The sequence below is a fragment of the Hyperoodon ampullatus genome, assembly GCF_949752795.1.
Source record: "Hyperoodon ampullatus genome assembly, chromosome: 2".
Classification (NCBI taxonomy): Eukaryota; Metazoa; Chordata; class Mammalia; order Artiodactyla; family Ziphiidae; genus Hyperoodon; species Hyperoodon ampullatus.
In genome coordinates, this window is record NC_136915.1 from 9687694 (window position 1) to 9702263 (window position 14570).

The 14570-nt window shown below is 46.0% G+C and overlaps 1 protein-coding gene across 3 annotated transcripts in view; it reads left to right on the forward strand.

The window, feature by feature from the left end:
- The window catches only part of VPS13D (vacuolar protein sorting 13 homolog D), a gene marked incomplete at its 5' end in the record, with an annotated part of 242440 nt that overhangs the window by 184121 nt on the left and 43749 nt on the right, over positions 1-14570 (forward strand). For all 3 annotated transcript variants that reach the window (XM_079697300.1, XM_079697301.1, XM_079697302.1), the window contains 2 exons: positions 6667-6799; positions 9748-9943. In XM_079697300.1, the coding sequence (XP_079553426.1) occupies positions 6667-6799; positions 9748-9943 (329 nt within the window). The remainder of the gene's footprint in view (positions 1-6666; positions 6800-9747; positions 9944-14570) is intronic.

Here is a 14570-nt window from a genome sequence, read left to right on the forward strand (position 1 = left end):
GGTGTGACCACCTCGGAGAGATTTTTCCCACATCTCAGTCTGTCTCTCGGTTCAGTACTGAGGTGCGGGCCGTTTATGCGTATTGAAAACCTTGTTGGCATGGCAGATGGAGGCCTCAAGGGGTGACAGTCCCCCTTGACTAGCACCAATTGTGGGGAAACCCACCTCTGGCTTCCCTCCGTGTGCTTCAAGGGGTTTTCAGCGGTAACTGAGTGGGTGCCTGGCTCCTCAGCACGATCCCCTCCCCCTGCTTGGGGGAAGCCTACGACGAGGCCTGGCCGATAACAGAGCTAAGGCTGGGACACCGTCCCGTCCACAGCTGGGTTTAGAGATGCGTCTTGCCCACATGATCCTTTATAATTGATGTAGAAAAAAAGGGAAAACTGGACCTGACAGACATGCTTGTCTGTTGTTGAAAATCAGTCTTCCTGATGCTACCCGTGGATATTCTGCTTATTTCTGTGCTTTAGCCTTCTAGCAAACTCTACCAGTCCTTTTTAAAGGAAAAGCAAAATCCTATTATGAGAGTGCTTCAATCCACTCTGAGCTTCTAGATTAATCTGAAACAACATCTGAGTTCACAACTGGGTCAGGAAGATCAAGAGAGACTTGCCAATTCAGCAGGCGTGTGTCTTGGGCTAGTTAAGAACCAGGCCAGTCTTGAGGTCTGACTTTGTTGCTTTTATGTTCAGACCTTGTGTGCTGAGATAATTCTGGGTGGTTTGGGATAACTTTGTTTCTTAACTGAAAAGGAGTGTCTGTTGCCTGATAAGTGTTTACCCATGAAATAGCAACATGGTGTATGTCTTAGGGTAGGAGGGCTTTTAGATCTCCAGAGCTCTCTGCCCCCTCCCCCCCCCAAAAAAAAACCCCAAGGTCATTGGTTTAGGCGTGTTAGCTGGAATAGAATGCCAATCCTAGCTTTAAAATGTCTTTATTATTCTTATTCAGGGTCTCTTTTCTGGATTCCTTCCCCTTTCTCTTTTTGCCTTAAGGGCTATACATAATCATAACCAAGTAGAACTGAAAAAAGACAAACCTGCCCCACTTCTAGTGGATAGAGATCTGGGGTCCAGAAATGCCTCTTTCTTGCCAAACCTCAACTTGTTCCATGCCTTTTTTTTTTTTTTTTTTTTTTTTTTAATGCCGGTCCCCAGTCCCAGCCTGCCCCCTCCACCATTTGGCCGACTGAGGACTAGATGTTTGGTTTGCCTTGTGTTGGTGACAGATACCCACTACTTGTTGGATCACATTCTCCTTTAACTCTGCTCTGTTCACAAGTATCACAAAAGGGTTTTTCAATGTTAAGGCAAAACTCATACTCCGAGAATCATTTTTAAATGTGGCTGTTTTAGCAATATGAGTGAAGTGGTGAAGACCTTAGTTTTGAAGCGACTTAGGTCTTACATGACTTAAAGGAGGTTTTCCTACTAGTATTCTGGCAGAGTCAAAAACAACTCTGCAGTTTAAGCCTCCAGACTGCTTGTAAGAAACTTGTAAAAATTGATGACCTCCTGTGTGCCAGGCATTTTGCATTATCTCCTTAACCCTTCAAAGCAGCCCTTTAGACTGTTTTTTTCAGAACCAAACTGAGGTTCCAGGAAGTTAAGCAGCTTTCACCAGCTTGCACAGCGTGCACAGTAAGGACTTGACTCCTTTGCCCCTGCCTTTTGACTGTGTCATGGCAGCACCCCCAGAGTTCATGCCACCCATCCTTCTGGCACCACATAGCTGGGGTTCTGGGTTTCCACGTTCTAGCATAGCTTGTTGCAGGCCATGGCGGCTCTGAGACCTGCAGCCGTACAGCCTTACGCTGGAAGAAGGACTCTCCCTCACACACGAACCCCTAATACTTCTCTACCTTTTCCTGTTCTGCGTGGGTCACATCGGCCCTGATGACAAGGAAGATGCTGTCATCGGCAATAACTCAGTGGAGCAAGGATACTAAAGAGGAAATTTCCATTAGGTAAAGAACTGTGAAAGAAGAGCCCCAGAGCTGGGGGGAGAAATTCAAGCCCGGGCTTCTGTTACACTGGCCAAATACCTTTGGCATCCCATGCTTGCTGAATCTCCTAAAAGGGTCAGGAAAACTGATAGGACGAAACAGAGGGACACAGTGTAAATTTTTTTCTCTTGCATCATTCCAGCATCTACTTGGATTTCAGTTTTATAAAATCAGCTGTTCCGAGCCCGGCCCCAAACCCAGGCTAATTTGTAGTGGCTCCATTTCTGTAGGCAGTGGGGTTATTTTTGGAAGGTGGGGTACTGACACGTAGTGTGTGTCAGCTACGCAGTAGAATGGGCATCTTGAAGTACTTCTGGGATTTTTACCCCCTTGCCGAAAATATGGCTTTATAGAAATTAATGACTTCTGGCTGTGGCCAGAATTCACAAGTGTGGCATGTGCTAGAGCGTCCTTCAGTGAAACAAGGGGGGAAATCACTGTTGTTTCTGCAAGGGTAATAGCAGGTTTTCTGAAGGACATCCTGTTCCTTCAGAACCTTTCATTTTAGCTAGGACAGTATTCACTTGCAGCCTTAAGTTTTTTGTGGACTTGAAATGGCTACCAAGTGAGCTCTATTGACCTAAGTCCCTGTAACTGCTCCTTCTGGTGTTGAGGTGTAGCCTACACTGAGTGGAGTTATGAGTTATCTACAGATCACCCTCCAGTTGCTAGCTCATGCCGCCTGCTCTGGTGCTTCCCTCCCCGACAGCTTCCGCTGTGCCGGGGACACACCTGCCAGATGCTTTATGTGCTCACTGTCTCATTTAATCCTCACAACAACCCTGCAGAATCTGATTGTGCCCATTTTGCATATGAAGAAATTGAAGTTTGGATAACTCAGTACTGTTTTTCTTGAGTGCTTCGTGTATTAGGCTCTGTTCTAAGTGCTTCGCACGTTTTATCTAATCCTTACGGCATCCTTGTAGATGGCTATTCTTATTCCCATTTGAAGATGGGGAAGCAGAGGCTCACAGAGGTGAAGTTACTTGTCCATGATCTCACCGCTATTAAATGTCACAGTCAGAATTCGAACTCACGTGCGAATGTCTTTCCCTTATGCCACTTCCCTATCTTCTTGGAGGAGAGAGGCAGAAAGCACCTGTGATTTATGCTTCTCCTTCACAAGCCTGGGGCGCAGTAGGGTTCCGTACATGTTTGACTGGGTGCAGAGCTGGACTGGACTTGCCTGTATCCTGATGATTTTCAGCTTTCCCTCCAGTGCCTCTGGGATTGGTTTTCCTTTGTTTGAGTATCTGCCCCCAGGCTTCATTTCCCCTTTGGAGCATCTGCTATGAAAAAGTCTCAGCCTGAGTTCGATTTTCAATGCATATGGCTTTTCTTTTTAAAATGCAGAGGCAGAACTGGGGCGGGTGGTGGAGGATGTCCTGCCCCAGCGACTCCCACGGGACGCTGTAGCTCTCATGGGCATCTCTGCTCTGTTTGGATGATCATTTTCAAAGTCAAGGACATGTGTGAAACAACACTTCCAGCCTCAGGGAAGACCAGTTCCAGAGGGCACCCATAAAGAGTGCTTACTGGAATCACCTCCCTCTACAGCCCATGTGTTCTCACCGTTTGAGGGAGAAATAAGATTTGGGGTGTGATTTACTTTCCCACTGAGGTGGGGAATGAGAGATGGGATTAAGGATGACTAAGTGCTCCCACAGTGAGAGAAGGCCACAAGCTTTGTGGTGCCCTGGAGTCAATACTCAGAAGCCCAGTGGACTGGCCTGAAGCCCAGCCTCTGACCCTTCATCTGGCTGGCTTCGGTTTAGTTCCTATAAAATGTCTCTCCCTGTAAAATCTTATTAACCTCTCATCAGGACGGGTTTGGTCGGATCATGGATTTTCTACATCGTTGCAAGTTTTCTGAGTTCTCAACGTCACATTTCTAGGGGTGAAGACTTTTGTAGTCATTTCCTGTTAATACAATATCTTTGTACCCTTTACTTCCACTCACAAGTGACAAAGGACAAACCCAGTTGGCTTACACAGTAATATTTTAATAGATAGGTGGTAATTCAAATGGAATCCCTAGAGTAAGCGGAGTAGGTGTGGGTACCTTTCCACGGCAGTGGTGAGGCCCCTGAGAAGCACATGGAAGAATCCAGCATTTAGAGGGACAAGTGATCTCTTAGGTCATCTTATCCCATCCTCCTGAGGTCAATATGGTGTTTTCGTACAGAAAACACCCAAGACCGGTTGGTGCTGGGGTGCCAGGGCTGCTGCAACAGAATCAACTGGCAGTTAAGCTTCGTCATAGGCTCCCTCATAGACCTTGGATATTAAACTTGTTTTATTGATGGACGGGGGTCAGTTATAGGAAAGGGGTTGGTACTGGGCAGTTTGCCTGGATTATTCCCCCATATTCTCTTAGGGAGAAAAAGTATTATGAGGTTTTTAACTTCTTCCTAGTCGGCTGCCAGGTAAACAGGACATTAATTTAGTATCCCTTCCAGGGAGATCTCTCTTCTCCAGGAAGGTAAGAGTTGAACTGCCCTCTCACCTTTTCTGCGATATCAGGGAGAGGCATTTTTGTCCACACCCTAAATGAGGACCACTGGCAGCCTCCATAATTCCAGAACATAGCAGGAACTCTTTCCAAAACGAGGGTCACATTTTTCTCTCTTCACTTGATTCCCAAGTGCGTGTGCACTTTGTGTTCCAGGTTCTTGTTGTAGCTGTTTCATGTATGGAATTGTTATCTTCCTAACGAGACTGTCATTTTTGAGAATAGGTCCAAGGCTGCTATTCATTTGTATCCTCAGCAGTACCTAAATCTGTGCTGAGCCCAGAGTAAGGGCTTAATAAAGACATTCTAACTTGGATCATAGATCACAAACTGTCAGAGCTGGAAAGGATTTTGGAAACCACCAAGTCCAACACTCTAATTTTATAAATGGTACCACTCCAAAAATTCACTTTGGAGGCTGGTGTTTATCTGCTGGGAAGAGAGGGTTTTTTGTTTTGTTTTGTTTTGTTTCTTTTATGTTAAAGCCTAGTGCAAATGACCATAAATCTAAACCTTTGAAAGGCTTTCTTCAAATGGTGCCGGATGTTCCTCCTTGGACTAGTAGCTGACTAATAATAACAGTAAGAATGCTAACTAGATTCCTACCCTGAGCCGCTGTCACTGATTCTTTTAGCCACATGACAGTGTCAGGACTATCTCCATTCTCCAGATGCCGAGAGGGAGGTGCTGCGGTCAGGCACCTGGCTCAGGGTCACGTGGCCACCAGAATGGTTGAGACTAGAGTCTGGTTTGGCCAGACCCCTGAGCTCGTGGCCCGCAGGGGCTCTCAAGTGGGATCCCCCACTTAATATAGAATCCCATGGTGTCTCCATCCTAAAGGAAACTATAAAATCACTTTTCATTAACTTCAGCTCTCTAATTAAACAGGGAGTGACAGGGAAGGTTAGGCAAAAAAAGCGAGTAATGATAAGGATTGCATCTCCAGAAAGGTCCGTGATCACTGCCCGAGATCATAAAGGCTTTTGGTCAGAGGGAAAGGAATGAGAGCTCCCAAGTCTTGCTCCAGCAACCGTTGCTTTACATGGAACTGCTGTTTCTTCCCCTAGTCTCTCTTCTGTGCCCAGAACTCACCTCCCCTCGTCACTCGTGTCAGAAGCCTCAGGACTGATGGCTTGCAGGGCAGATCTGTGTGCTCCTCCTTGCCAGAGCAGAATGAAATAGCCTGTGATGGCCAGGCTGCCAGTGTCGCGGGTCCTCACGGCAGGCTGTTTGCCTCGAGTCTTTCCTCTGAGCTTTGTATCTAAATAACATTCCTGTGAGTTTTCTAAAAGGTTAGTGCTGGGTCATTGGCACTTAAACCACTTGTTTTGGTAGATGCTTCTCGAGAAGGTTAATTACGTATTTGATATCCTTCCCTTTTTATGTCTGAATGATGAGGATAAGTACCCTGTGGTTTATTAACTGTCACTTTAAACCTTTTCAAATTGTCTTGTGACAAAACAGAGTTTTATGTCCTTTTTATCCAGCTTTGATGGATGAGACAGCTTCTCTGGTTAAAGTATGCCAGGATAAATAAAATCTCTCTCTGATTGGTGGGGGAGGATTTTGCATTTGAAGTCATGGGTTCAAGTCTGCCACTTTGTATGAAAGGTAACCTAACCTGTTAACCTTTCCGTAGACTTTGTTTTTCTTTTGACAAATGGAGCTGGGCACCTAGGCACTTGGTAACTGTTGAATAAGTGAAAGAAAAGGCATCTCAAAATGTGGATGCCAAATCCTGAAGCAGCCGTTGGCCACATTTCTATTTTGAATCCCACTAATTCTTAAGGCAAAGGGCCTCTGTCCTTAACCGTTATAGAATCCCAAAGCTCACCTCTCCTCCCGAGGCCATTTTGTTATACCTTTAATTTTTCAGTAAGTTTGCAACAGGGCTGTGAAAGGTAAATGTCATTATGGACTTTTAGTAGTTGTTTGCAAGCCTTGTGTCCACCTGTGTAAATGTCCCACAATTCGTTTGTGTCCAGTGCTAGAAAACCACTCTTCCGGGACACACAGTGTATGTAATTCAGCAATTAATCTCTCTCTCATTCAGTATTTACTGACTCCCGGCTAAGGGCAAGGGAAGGTATTTATTTAAAATAATTAAAACAGTAAAGAGTCTTTTCCTTCTGTTCTGTATTCATTCCAGTTTGCGGGGACGCTGTCCGATGGCTTAGGGAAGACGATGGACAATCGCCATCAGTCGGAGCGGGAGTACATCAGATACCACGCGGCCACGAGTGGCGAACACCTTGTAGCTGGCATCCACGGCCTGGCTCACGGTGAGTCACGGGATATCAGGCCGCAGAAGAGCGGCTCTTCTGCCCCAGTTCCTCGGAGGTGCCTCTTGCCCATCCAATCGCAAGAGGAACCCCTAGCTTGGTACCTGGGTGTGCCGGAAAGCCCTCCAGGCTCTCTTGTCCTGTCCTCCCTGGGTTGAAATGTTACAGCCCGTGAGAACTCTTCATTCATTTTCAAAATGTTGTGCCACACTGCAGTTCCTTCCTGTTCTCTGACTTCTGTCCCCGAAGTGTCCTAAGGTGTAAAGATCGGAACTCCTTTTTAGAATATAGGACTGCTGCTTCCAGACTTGCCTTCTGCTTACGGATTATTCCTTCCAGAGAAGGCAAAATGTGAAACTGGCTGCCAGGTTTGTGGCCCAGACATTTCTGAGTCTTGTATAAATGCACCTTCACAGGGATTATAAATCCTTGTGCCCAAGAGATGTCGGAGTTGGCATGAGCCTGTTAAGTCTCTGAATTTGTTTGAATTCTGGTTTTTAATGTTTCAGTCTGACTCATTTGCCTTTTGTTGCATCAACAACTTCTCGGCATGCCGTTGAAGGCCCCTAGGAAAGTAAACCCAGCCAGCTCTTCCCTCCACTGTCCCCCAGCCACACTATATTTCAGCCACCCAGAGCCATGTCCTGCTCCCCAGACGTGCCTCCAAGTCCTTGATCACTCATGTTTCTTCTGCCCTCCCCTTCTCTGCCTCACTTCCTTGCCTCTCATAATCCTACTCCACCTGCAAGTCCCAACTCAGATGACGTTTGCCCAGCTCCACCGTCCGCAGTTAGAATCGATGATGATTCGAGCACACAAGGCAGTCTGGGTTGTGTATGTAGCTAGCTCTGTGTGTCTTGCTTTCCTGATGGGCTGCGAGGGCCGGGAGAGCATAAAGACCGCCTCTCGTCATGTTTGTACTTGGGCAGAGCCTCACGTGATGCCTGGTGTATAGCTCATGCTTAGAAGTGGTTGTCAACTGAACTGTTGGTACCAGATTCTTAGGAGTAGTCTGAAGCTATCAGAAGTTATATCAAGGTTAATCAAGTCTTGATTGTCTGCATTTGGAGGAAAAAAGAAGGAATAGACATAATAGAACATCATGTTTTTCTTAGTTTTTGTTTATCAAGTTTCCTAATGGTGAGGACTGGATCAAAATGCCTCTGCTTTTCCTCAGCCTGCCCAGCTGGAAAGCGAGCAGCCCCCAAGGAGACATCAAGCTAGAAGTAAAATTTGGCTGAAATTGATCTGCTTATGGACTTTAAAAGTTGATTGTTGGGCAATCATTTGGGTTTAAAGATTTAATCATTCTTTCTAGTAACTGTAATTCAGAGGACTCTTTTTTTTTTTTAATGAGTATAAAGGGCTCTGCTATGTGTACTTGTCTTTATCTGTCCAGCATCCTTGTGATACAGAGAGAAAGCATGGCTGTCCTCACTTTTTAGATGGACATACCAGTGTGCCAAGAAAATGAGTGACTGGCTCAAGGTTGTAAAATCCCTTCCAACCAAGGATCCTTCAGATAATATGTACAACACCTCCAGGAGCCAGTTAGGCCATTCTAAGACCAAGAACCAGTGGCCTCATCCAAGGAGGACCCATTAAGCTCTAAGATATATGAAAGCAGTATCCTAGAGAGAGATCCTTCCTTCAGGATGAAAAAAAAACCCTTAAAAGATAACAAGAACCAGAAGCAATTGAATCTCCTTGGTTTAAAAACTGGGAGTCATGCTCCGTTCTCCCTGTAGGCCCTGCTTGACCCAGGTTTAGTAATGTTCTGTCTCTGTCATGAGCTTTGTTCAAAAGTTTGGGAAAGGCGGGGCTTCCCTGGTGGCGCAGTGGTTAAGAATCCGCCTGCCGATGCAGGGGACACCGGTTCGTGCCGCAGTCCGGGAAGATCCCACATGCCGTGGAGCGGCTGGGCCCGTGAGCCATGGCCGCTGGGCCTGAGCGTCCGGAGCCTGTGCTCCGCAACGGGAGAGGCCACAACAGTGAGAGGCCCGCGTACCGCAAAAAAAAAAGTTTGGGAAAGGCATATTACCTCGCTGGAGCAAATGGACCCAGGATGCAAAAGAAATGTTGTGAATTGTTAGTACATTCTCACCCAGGGAATTTCCTTTACCAATCTGTCTCACTAGAGCTGAAGCGTCTAGAGAGTCCTCATACCCCCACTGTCAAAGGGTAAACACCCTGTGAGTGTCCCTGGCACAAATCCTGGAAGTGCTTCTTCCCTGCAATGCCTGTGTCCTCTCCAGCCTTTGCCAACTTCTGGCCACTTCTGAGGCTCTTTAAGGTCACTGTTGTCAACTTTCAAAGTGTTGGGAATGTCTTTTTGACTTAGGTTGGTCTTTTGAACGGGCTGCCTTGAGGGTCCCTGCTGACTTTGGCAGCTTTGGGGGTGCCCTTCATCAAGGCTTCACCCTTTACTCTGATCGCCTGCACCTGTTTCAGCAAAGTGTGCAGTAGCTTTACCCCATTTCAGACATTTGGTGGTGTTTGCCAGTCACACAGTATTCTTTGAAAACTGAGGATTTATATTTAGTCATCTCTCCACCTTATGTTTTATGGGATCCCAACTTTCCCCAAGGGCCCTGTTTGCTAGTCTGTCGATTTAATCCTGTGTCTGCACCCTCTCCTGATTGCCCATATGCTATTCAAGCTCTGGAATTAAAAAGTAGTCACTGTTAACCTCTTAGCTTTTCTTTGATTCTTTTAAACGTGAAACGCACTTTACTTCTGACCAATACGTAATGTATATTCTGACCCTAAACTCAGTGGGCAAGTCTGCTGCCTCCCCATCTTGAGTTGGCCTGCCTGTGGCCTATCAAGAGATTGACATTATGCCCCTAAGTTTACCTTGCCAGGTGCATGGAGTTGAGGGGTTTGTCTTTAAATGCTTTTGCTTTTGTCCTTGGCCAGCTTACAATAGCCCTTGTCTTTTCTGCTAGGTATCATTGGTGGACTGACCAGTGTTATAACCTCAACGGTGGAAGGTGTGAAAACAGAAGGGGGTGTCAGCGGTTTCATATCTGGCCTTGGGAAGGGGCTTGTTGGCACTGTAACCAAGCCAGTGGCAGGCGCCCTGGACTTTGCATCAGAAACAGCCCAGGCGGTGAGAGACACAGCCACACTTAGTGGCCCCAGGTCAGTGGTTGTCGGAGGAGTGGCTCGTGCAGTTTCCAGCCTGGGTCTGCTGCCTCTCCTGAGCCATACTGATATGTTGAATCCTATACTTTTTCTGCCTTAATGATGTGATTTTTAAAAATTTGAATACATGTAACTAAAATTTCTGACCTATCTAATATAGAGGCATGAAAATGAGGCACAAAAATCTGGCATGAGTTTTTCCAGATCTATATTTATATCTGTATCTATATCTACATATACTGGATATGTGTGTGTGTGTGATTTTTTTTCATTAGAGGATTCAGAAATACGATTGGATCCTTACACACGTCCCCTGTTCACCAAACTAACGAGACCCCTACATGCCCATTAAGAATACTCTCAGGGGCTTCCCTGGTGGCACAGTGGTTGGGAGTCCGCCTGCCAATGCAGGGGACGTGGGTTCGTGCCCTGGTCCAGGAGGATCCCACGTGCCGTGGAGTGGCTGGGCCCGTGAGCCATGGCCGCTGAGCCTGCACGTCCGGAGCCTGTGCTCCGCAACGGGAGAGGCCACGACAGTGAGAGGCCCGCGTACCGCAAAAAAAAAAAAGAGAATACTCTCAGGCCATAGGCTGTGTCTTGCTCCGAGGCCCCATGGCGTGGTTTGAGAATCCCTGCAACTGCGGTTCACCACATGGGTCTGTCCCTTCTTAGCTCTCCTTCCACTTGAAAGTGCCAGCCAGTTCCCCAACCTCATAAAGAAACTCCCCAAGGAAGTTGGCAGTTCTTCTGTGGGATGCTGTCTTGCCTTGATACCAGCTGAGACAGGAAATCAGTGGCAGCCCATATGGCTCCAAATCTCATAGAATCCAACAACTTTAACTTCGCTGTTTGTGTTAGTGGCCTATTTTAGCCTCCCTTTTTCAGAGTGACTAATTGGGGATCTTATCAACAAAGGGTATAATGAATGTTACAGTTCCCAGCCAAGCTGGACTCCACTTAAGCCCAGAAGGATTTCGCTGCTGCCTGGTTAATGGATATTCCCTGAGTGAATCAGTGTCCCCTTTTAGAACGCCTAGGGCCTGGGCCATGTCCACACCCTATCTCTCCCTCAAATAGGATTTGAAGTGAAATCGTCCCCAATTAAAATGAATCCATTTTCTGTCACCAGGAAACCTTACTGATGACACATTACTGCACTAGGGGAAATGCTTAAGATTGTAGACTGGGACCACGTAATATGTTCTGCCAGAATGTCTTCCATCTGGAAGCAGCTGCTTTTTTAAAAAAGGATCTGTAGAGTTTACTTTAGTTAATTTTACATCCTCCTCTCAGACACAGAGCTGAAATAATCCTTGAGTATATTTTGAAGCATTTATGGAGTTGGGAAGAGGGGCAGGAGGGAGCCTTCAAAAGTATATCCAGTTAGTTTTTCCATGTCTGCTCAAAGCCCAAGAAGTCTGCCGCAGGTATTTTGTTAGGACAGTAAGACCTAATGAAGCATGAGTAAAGCGGAAGGCCCCTAAGAATTCCAGAAGGTCCATCCTCATCCTTAAAATCCAAGAGTGGTCAAGGGACCGAGTGAGTTGTTTCCAAAAGGGTCTGAGGTATATGTGTTAAATTGAGAAATATTACTATTTTGTGCTGTAAACTCGAATGACGTTGACCAGAAAGAAATCACTTGCATTTTGTACACTGTCAGTTTGGAAATCTTGATAAAGTTTTGCATATTTTTTAGGGCGCAAGATGGTTGCTGCAGAAAGGTGGTGGTGTCATTTTTACCAGTTGTCTGGCTTTGCTGTAGGAGGTTCTGTTTAGTGTCAGTCCGTGTATATCTGTCACTCATTCATTTTTTAATTAGTAAATATTGATTGAAAATTGCCTAAGAACTCAGGGTTGGGAATATAACAGAAAGCAAGGCTATCCCTAGTCTCAAAGGACTTCCAGTCAAGCGGGGCAGCACACATAAAACAAATAATCATATAAATAATAATTTGCTAAACTTGCGATAAATGACACAGGAGATTTACAGAGTGCTGTGAGACTGTATAATTAGAGAAGGCAAGGAGTAGAAGGTTTGCTAACGTGGGGTCAGTGGGGTCAAGGAAGGCTTTTCTAGGGAAGTGATACTTGAGATGAAGCCTGAATTTAGAAGTATGACTTGGCCAGGTGAAGAGAAGAAAGAATCACCTTCCAGGTAAAGGGGTGCAGAGAAGCTATGCAGCTTGTCTCAAAGCGACCAGCAGTCGGGCAGTCTAATTCAAGTGCCCAGAACGGCTGTCTTATAGTCACCCACTCCTCCTAGAAACAAAAGCTCTAGTGATGGGTGAGGGGCAGCCAGCTAGCCGTGGGCCTACAGACACAGAAGCTCAGAGCGGGGGGCATTAAGCTGCTGCCTGTCCTCTCTGTCCCTGGAGGAGCCAGTAGTGGGAGAGTCAAGGCTGCAGTTACCACGTGCTAGACCTGTGAACTGAGGGCCTCAGAGAAGCTTGGCCCTTTACCCTTCATTGCACTGAAAAGGCACTACAGATTCTTCGGAAACTCTTTAACCAATTTCCCTTAGTCCATTCGTCTAGATCCAAAAGTAGGCTTATTAACGAGGAGACAAGCACTAGAGAGAAAAGAGCACTTGACCCTGAAAGCCATAGCCCTCGGCCCCAGCCCCCTCACCTATGAGCTTTGGGCCCTTGGTCAAGCCTCCTAGCCTTTCGAAGCCTCTGTTTCTTCCTCTATGAACAGGGATAAATATACCTGTTTATTTATTCTATCTCTCAGAGGTTTGAAGCCCAACCAGAGTTATTTTAATGTGGATGCTATAAAGAACTATAAAATGCTGGGTGATATTATTTTTGAAGTCACATTAAAGGAGCAGAGAGATTTTTTGCAGGTGGAGAAATGTTGCAGTGCCTTAAGGGTTTGTTCTGATGACACTGTGATCTCTTAGGAACGTACTAGCTCTACCAAGGGATAAATCACCCTGATTTCTTGGAAGTGAGTTATAACCATCTCCAACCATCCCTGTTGATTGAACAGGATCCAGGGGTGTTACTCAGGGTTTTTCCCCACTGTTTAGACAACAGGGACTAACTAATGATTTGAAGGGATTAGAAGTGAGGTTCTGACCGAGGGCTGACCTGAGCCCAGGGACTGAGCCAGCGATAGAACCCAGGAGTCCAAGGGCTCTGCCTCTGAGTCCGCTCTTGGAATGAGACTTTCTGCTTCCTTTGTAATATTTCATCCAAGTGAGGGCTTCGATCTTAGCATCTATGTTTTAACTGACCCAAATTTTAAGCAGATGATAGCAAAGTAAGCCATAAAACTGTGGAAGGCTATTCCTTCCAGTAATCCATCTGAAAAGTGGCCTTACAGGAAATATTGGCTCCTTTTTGTGTTTATTTGAACACGATTTTATTTATAGGGAACCCCCCCCCCCCAACTTGAGTTCTTTTAGATTAAAATACTTCCAAGTTCCTCTCCTTGTTGGAGTGTGCAGGAGTTCCAAGAAGACAGCCACCTACCTTTTCCCTGAAATTTACATGCAATCTAACAGTTCTTGGGAAGGCAGGTGGGGGTGGGGGAGAGGAGAGGGTGGAGGACAGCAGAGCCTTTGGCCTCAACATGAATGCTGTGGACCCGTATCCCCTGCTGCATTTGTTAACTGTACAAGTATGTGTGGTTTGGAACTGAAGGAAGAAGCCTTTTCCAAGGCAACGTTCTGCTGGCTCAGGTTGCATCTTCTCGTCTCCGTGTGTTGAGCCACATTTGTCTGCTCCCAAGTAAAGTTTATGAAAATGGCACCGATGCAGCCACACTTGTGGTGCCATTGAAGTCATGTAGACAAGCCTGCCACCCTTCAGGAGACCAGGCCAAAGCAGGGCACCCGCTGGGCTGCACGTCCATTTCTCTGTGTGTGGGGTGGTATTTGCTGGTAGTGTTTAAAAAGATACTTGAGTAGAAAGCCTCAGAGACCCAGGAGCAGCAAAAACACCATGGAAAAGAAAGAAAGGTCTGACCCTGAGCTATTTATTTGCTTGTTTATTTCTCTGAGTACCATATGTCGTACCCTTGGGGTCGCATGACCTTTTGAGAAAGTAGCAGATGAAGATTTATGAAGCTGGGCCCCTGGGGTTTCCTCCAAAATATTTCTTCACCTTTTTCGTCAAGACCCAGAACAGGGGGGAGAAGAGGGAGTTGGCAGAACCTGAAATATTTAAACTAATTTAACAAAGCTCAGGAGTGTGGGGGCTTATCTCATTATTTAAGTTAGATAAGGAGGAAGGGGGAATCTGAAGGATAATGATAGATCATCGTTTAAGAACATAGCATCAGGACTCCGATAATGTTCTGGAATCCCGGGACCCTGGTATTGTGCACATAGATGTAAACTCCAGTTGCTCTGAGAGCTTTTGAGTCACCATTTGGTTGGTTTCACAGAAAAGATTTACGGTGGGCATATTTGACTTCTTCAGTGCACATACTCCCAAGACACCATCCAAACTCTGTTAGAGACTTTCCACTAATGGCCTCTTAGATGTGAAATTGAAATGGATTTTTTTTTTCAGGAAAAACCCTTTTTGTTAGTGTTTGCATCTTACCCATGACTCTCCAGGATGAAAGGTCATCAGAGCCTGAATGCTGTCAGGTTGGACAGGTGAGAAGAAAATCA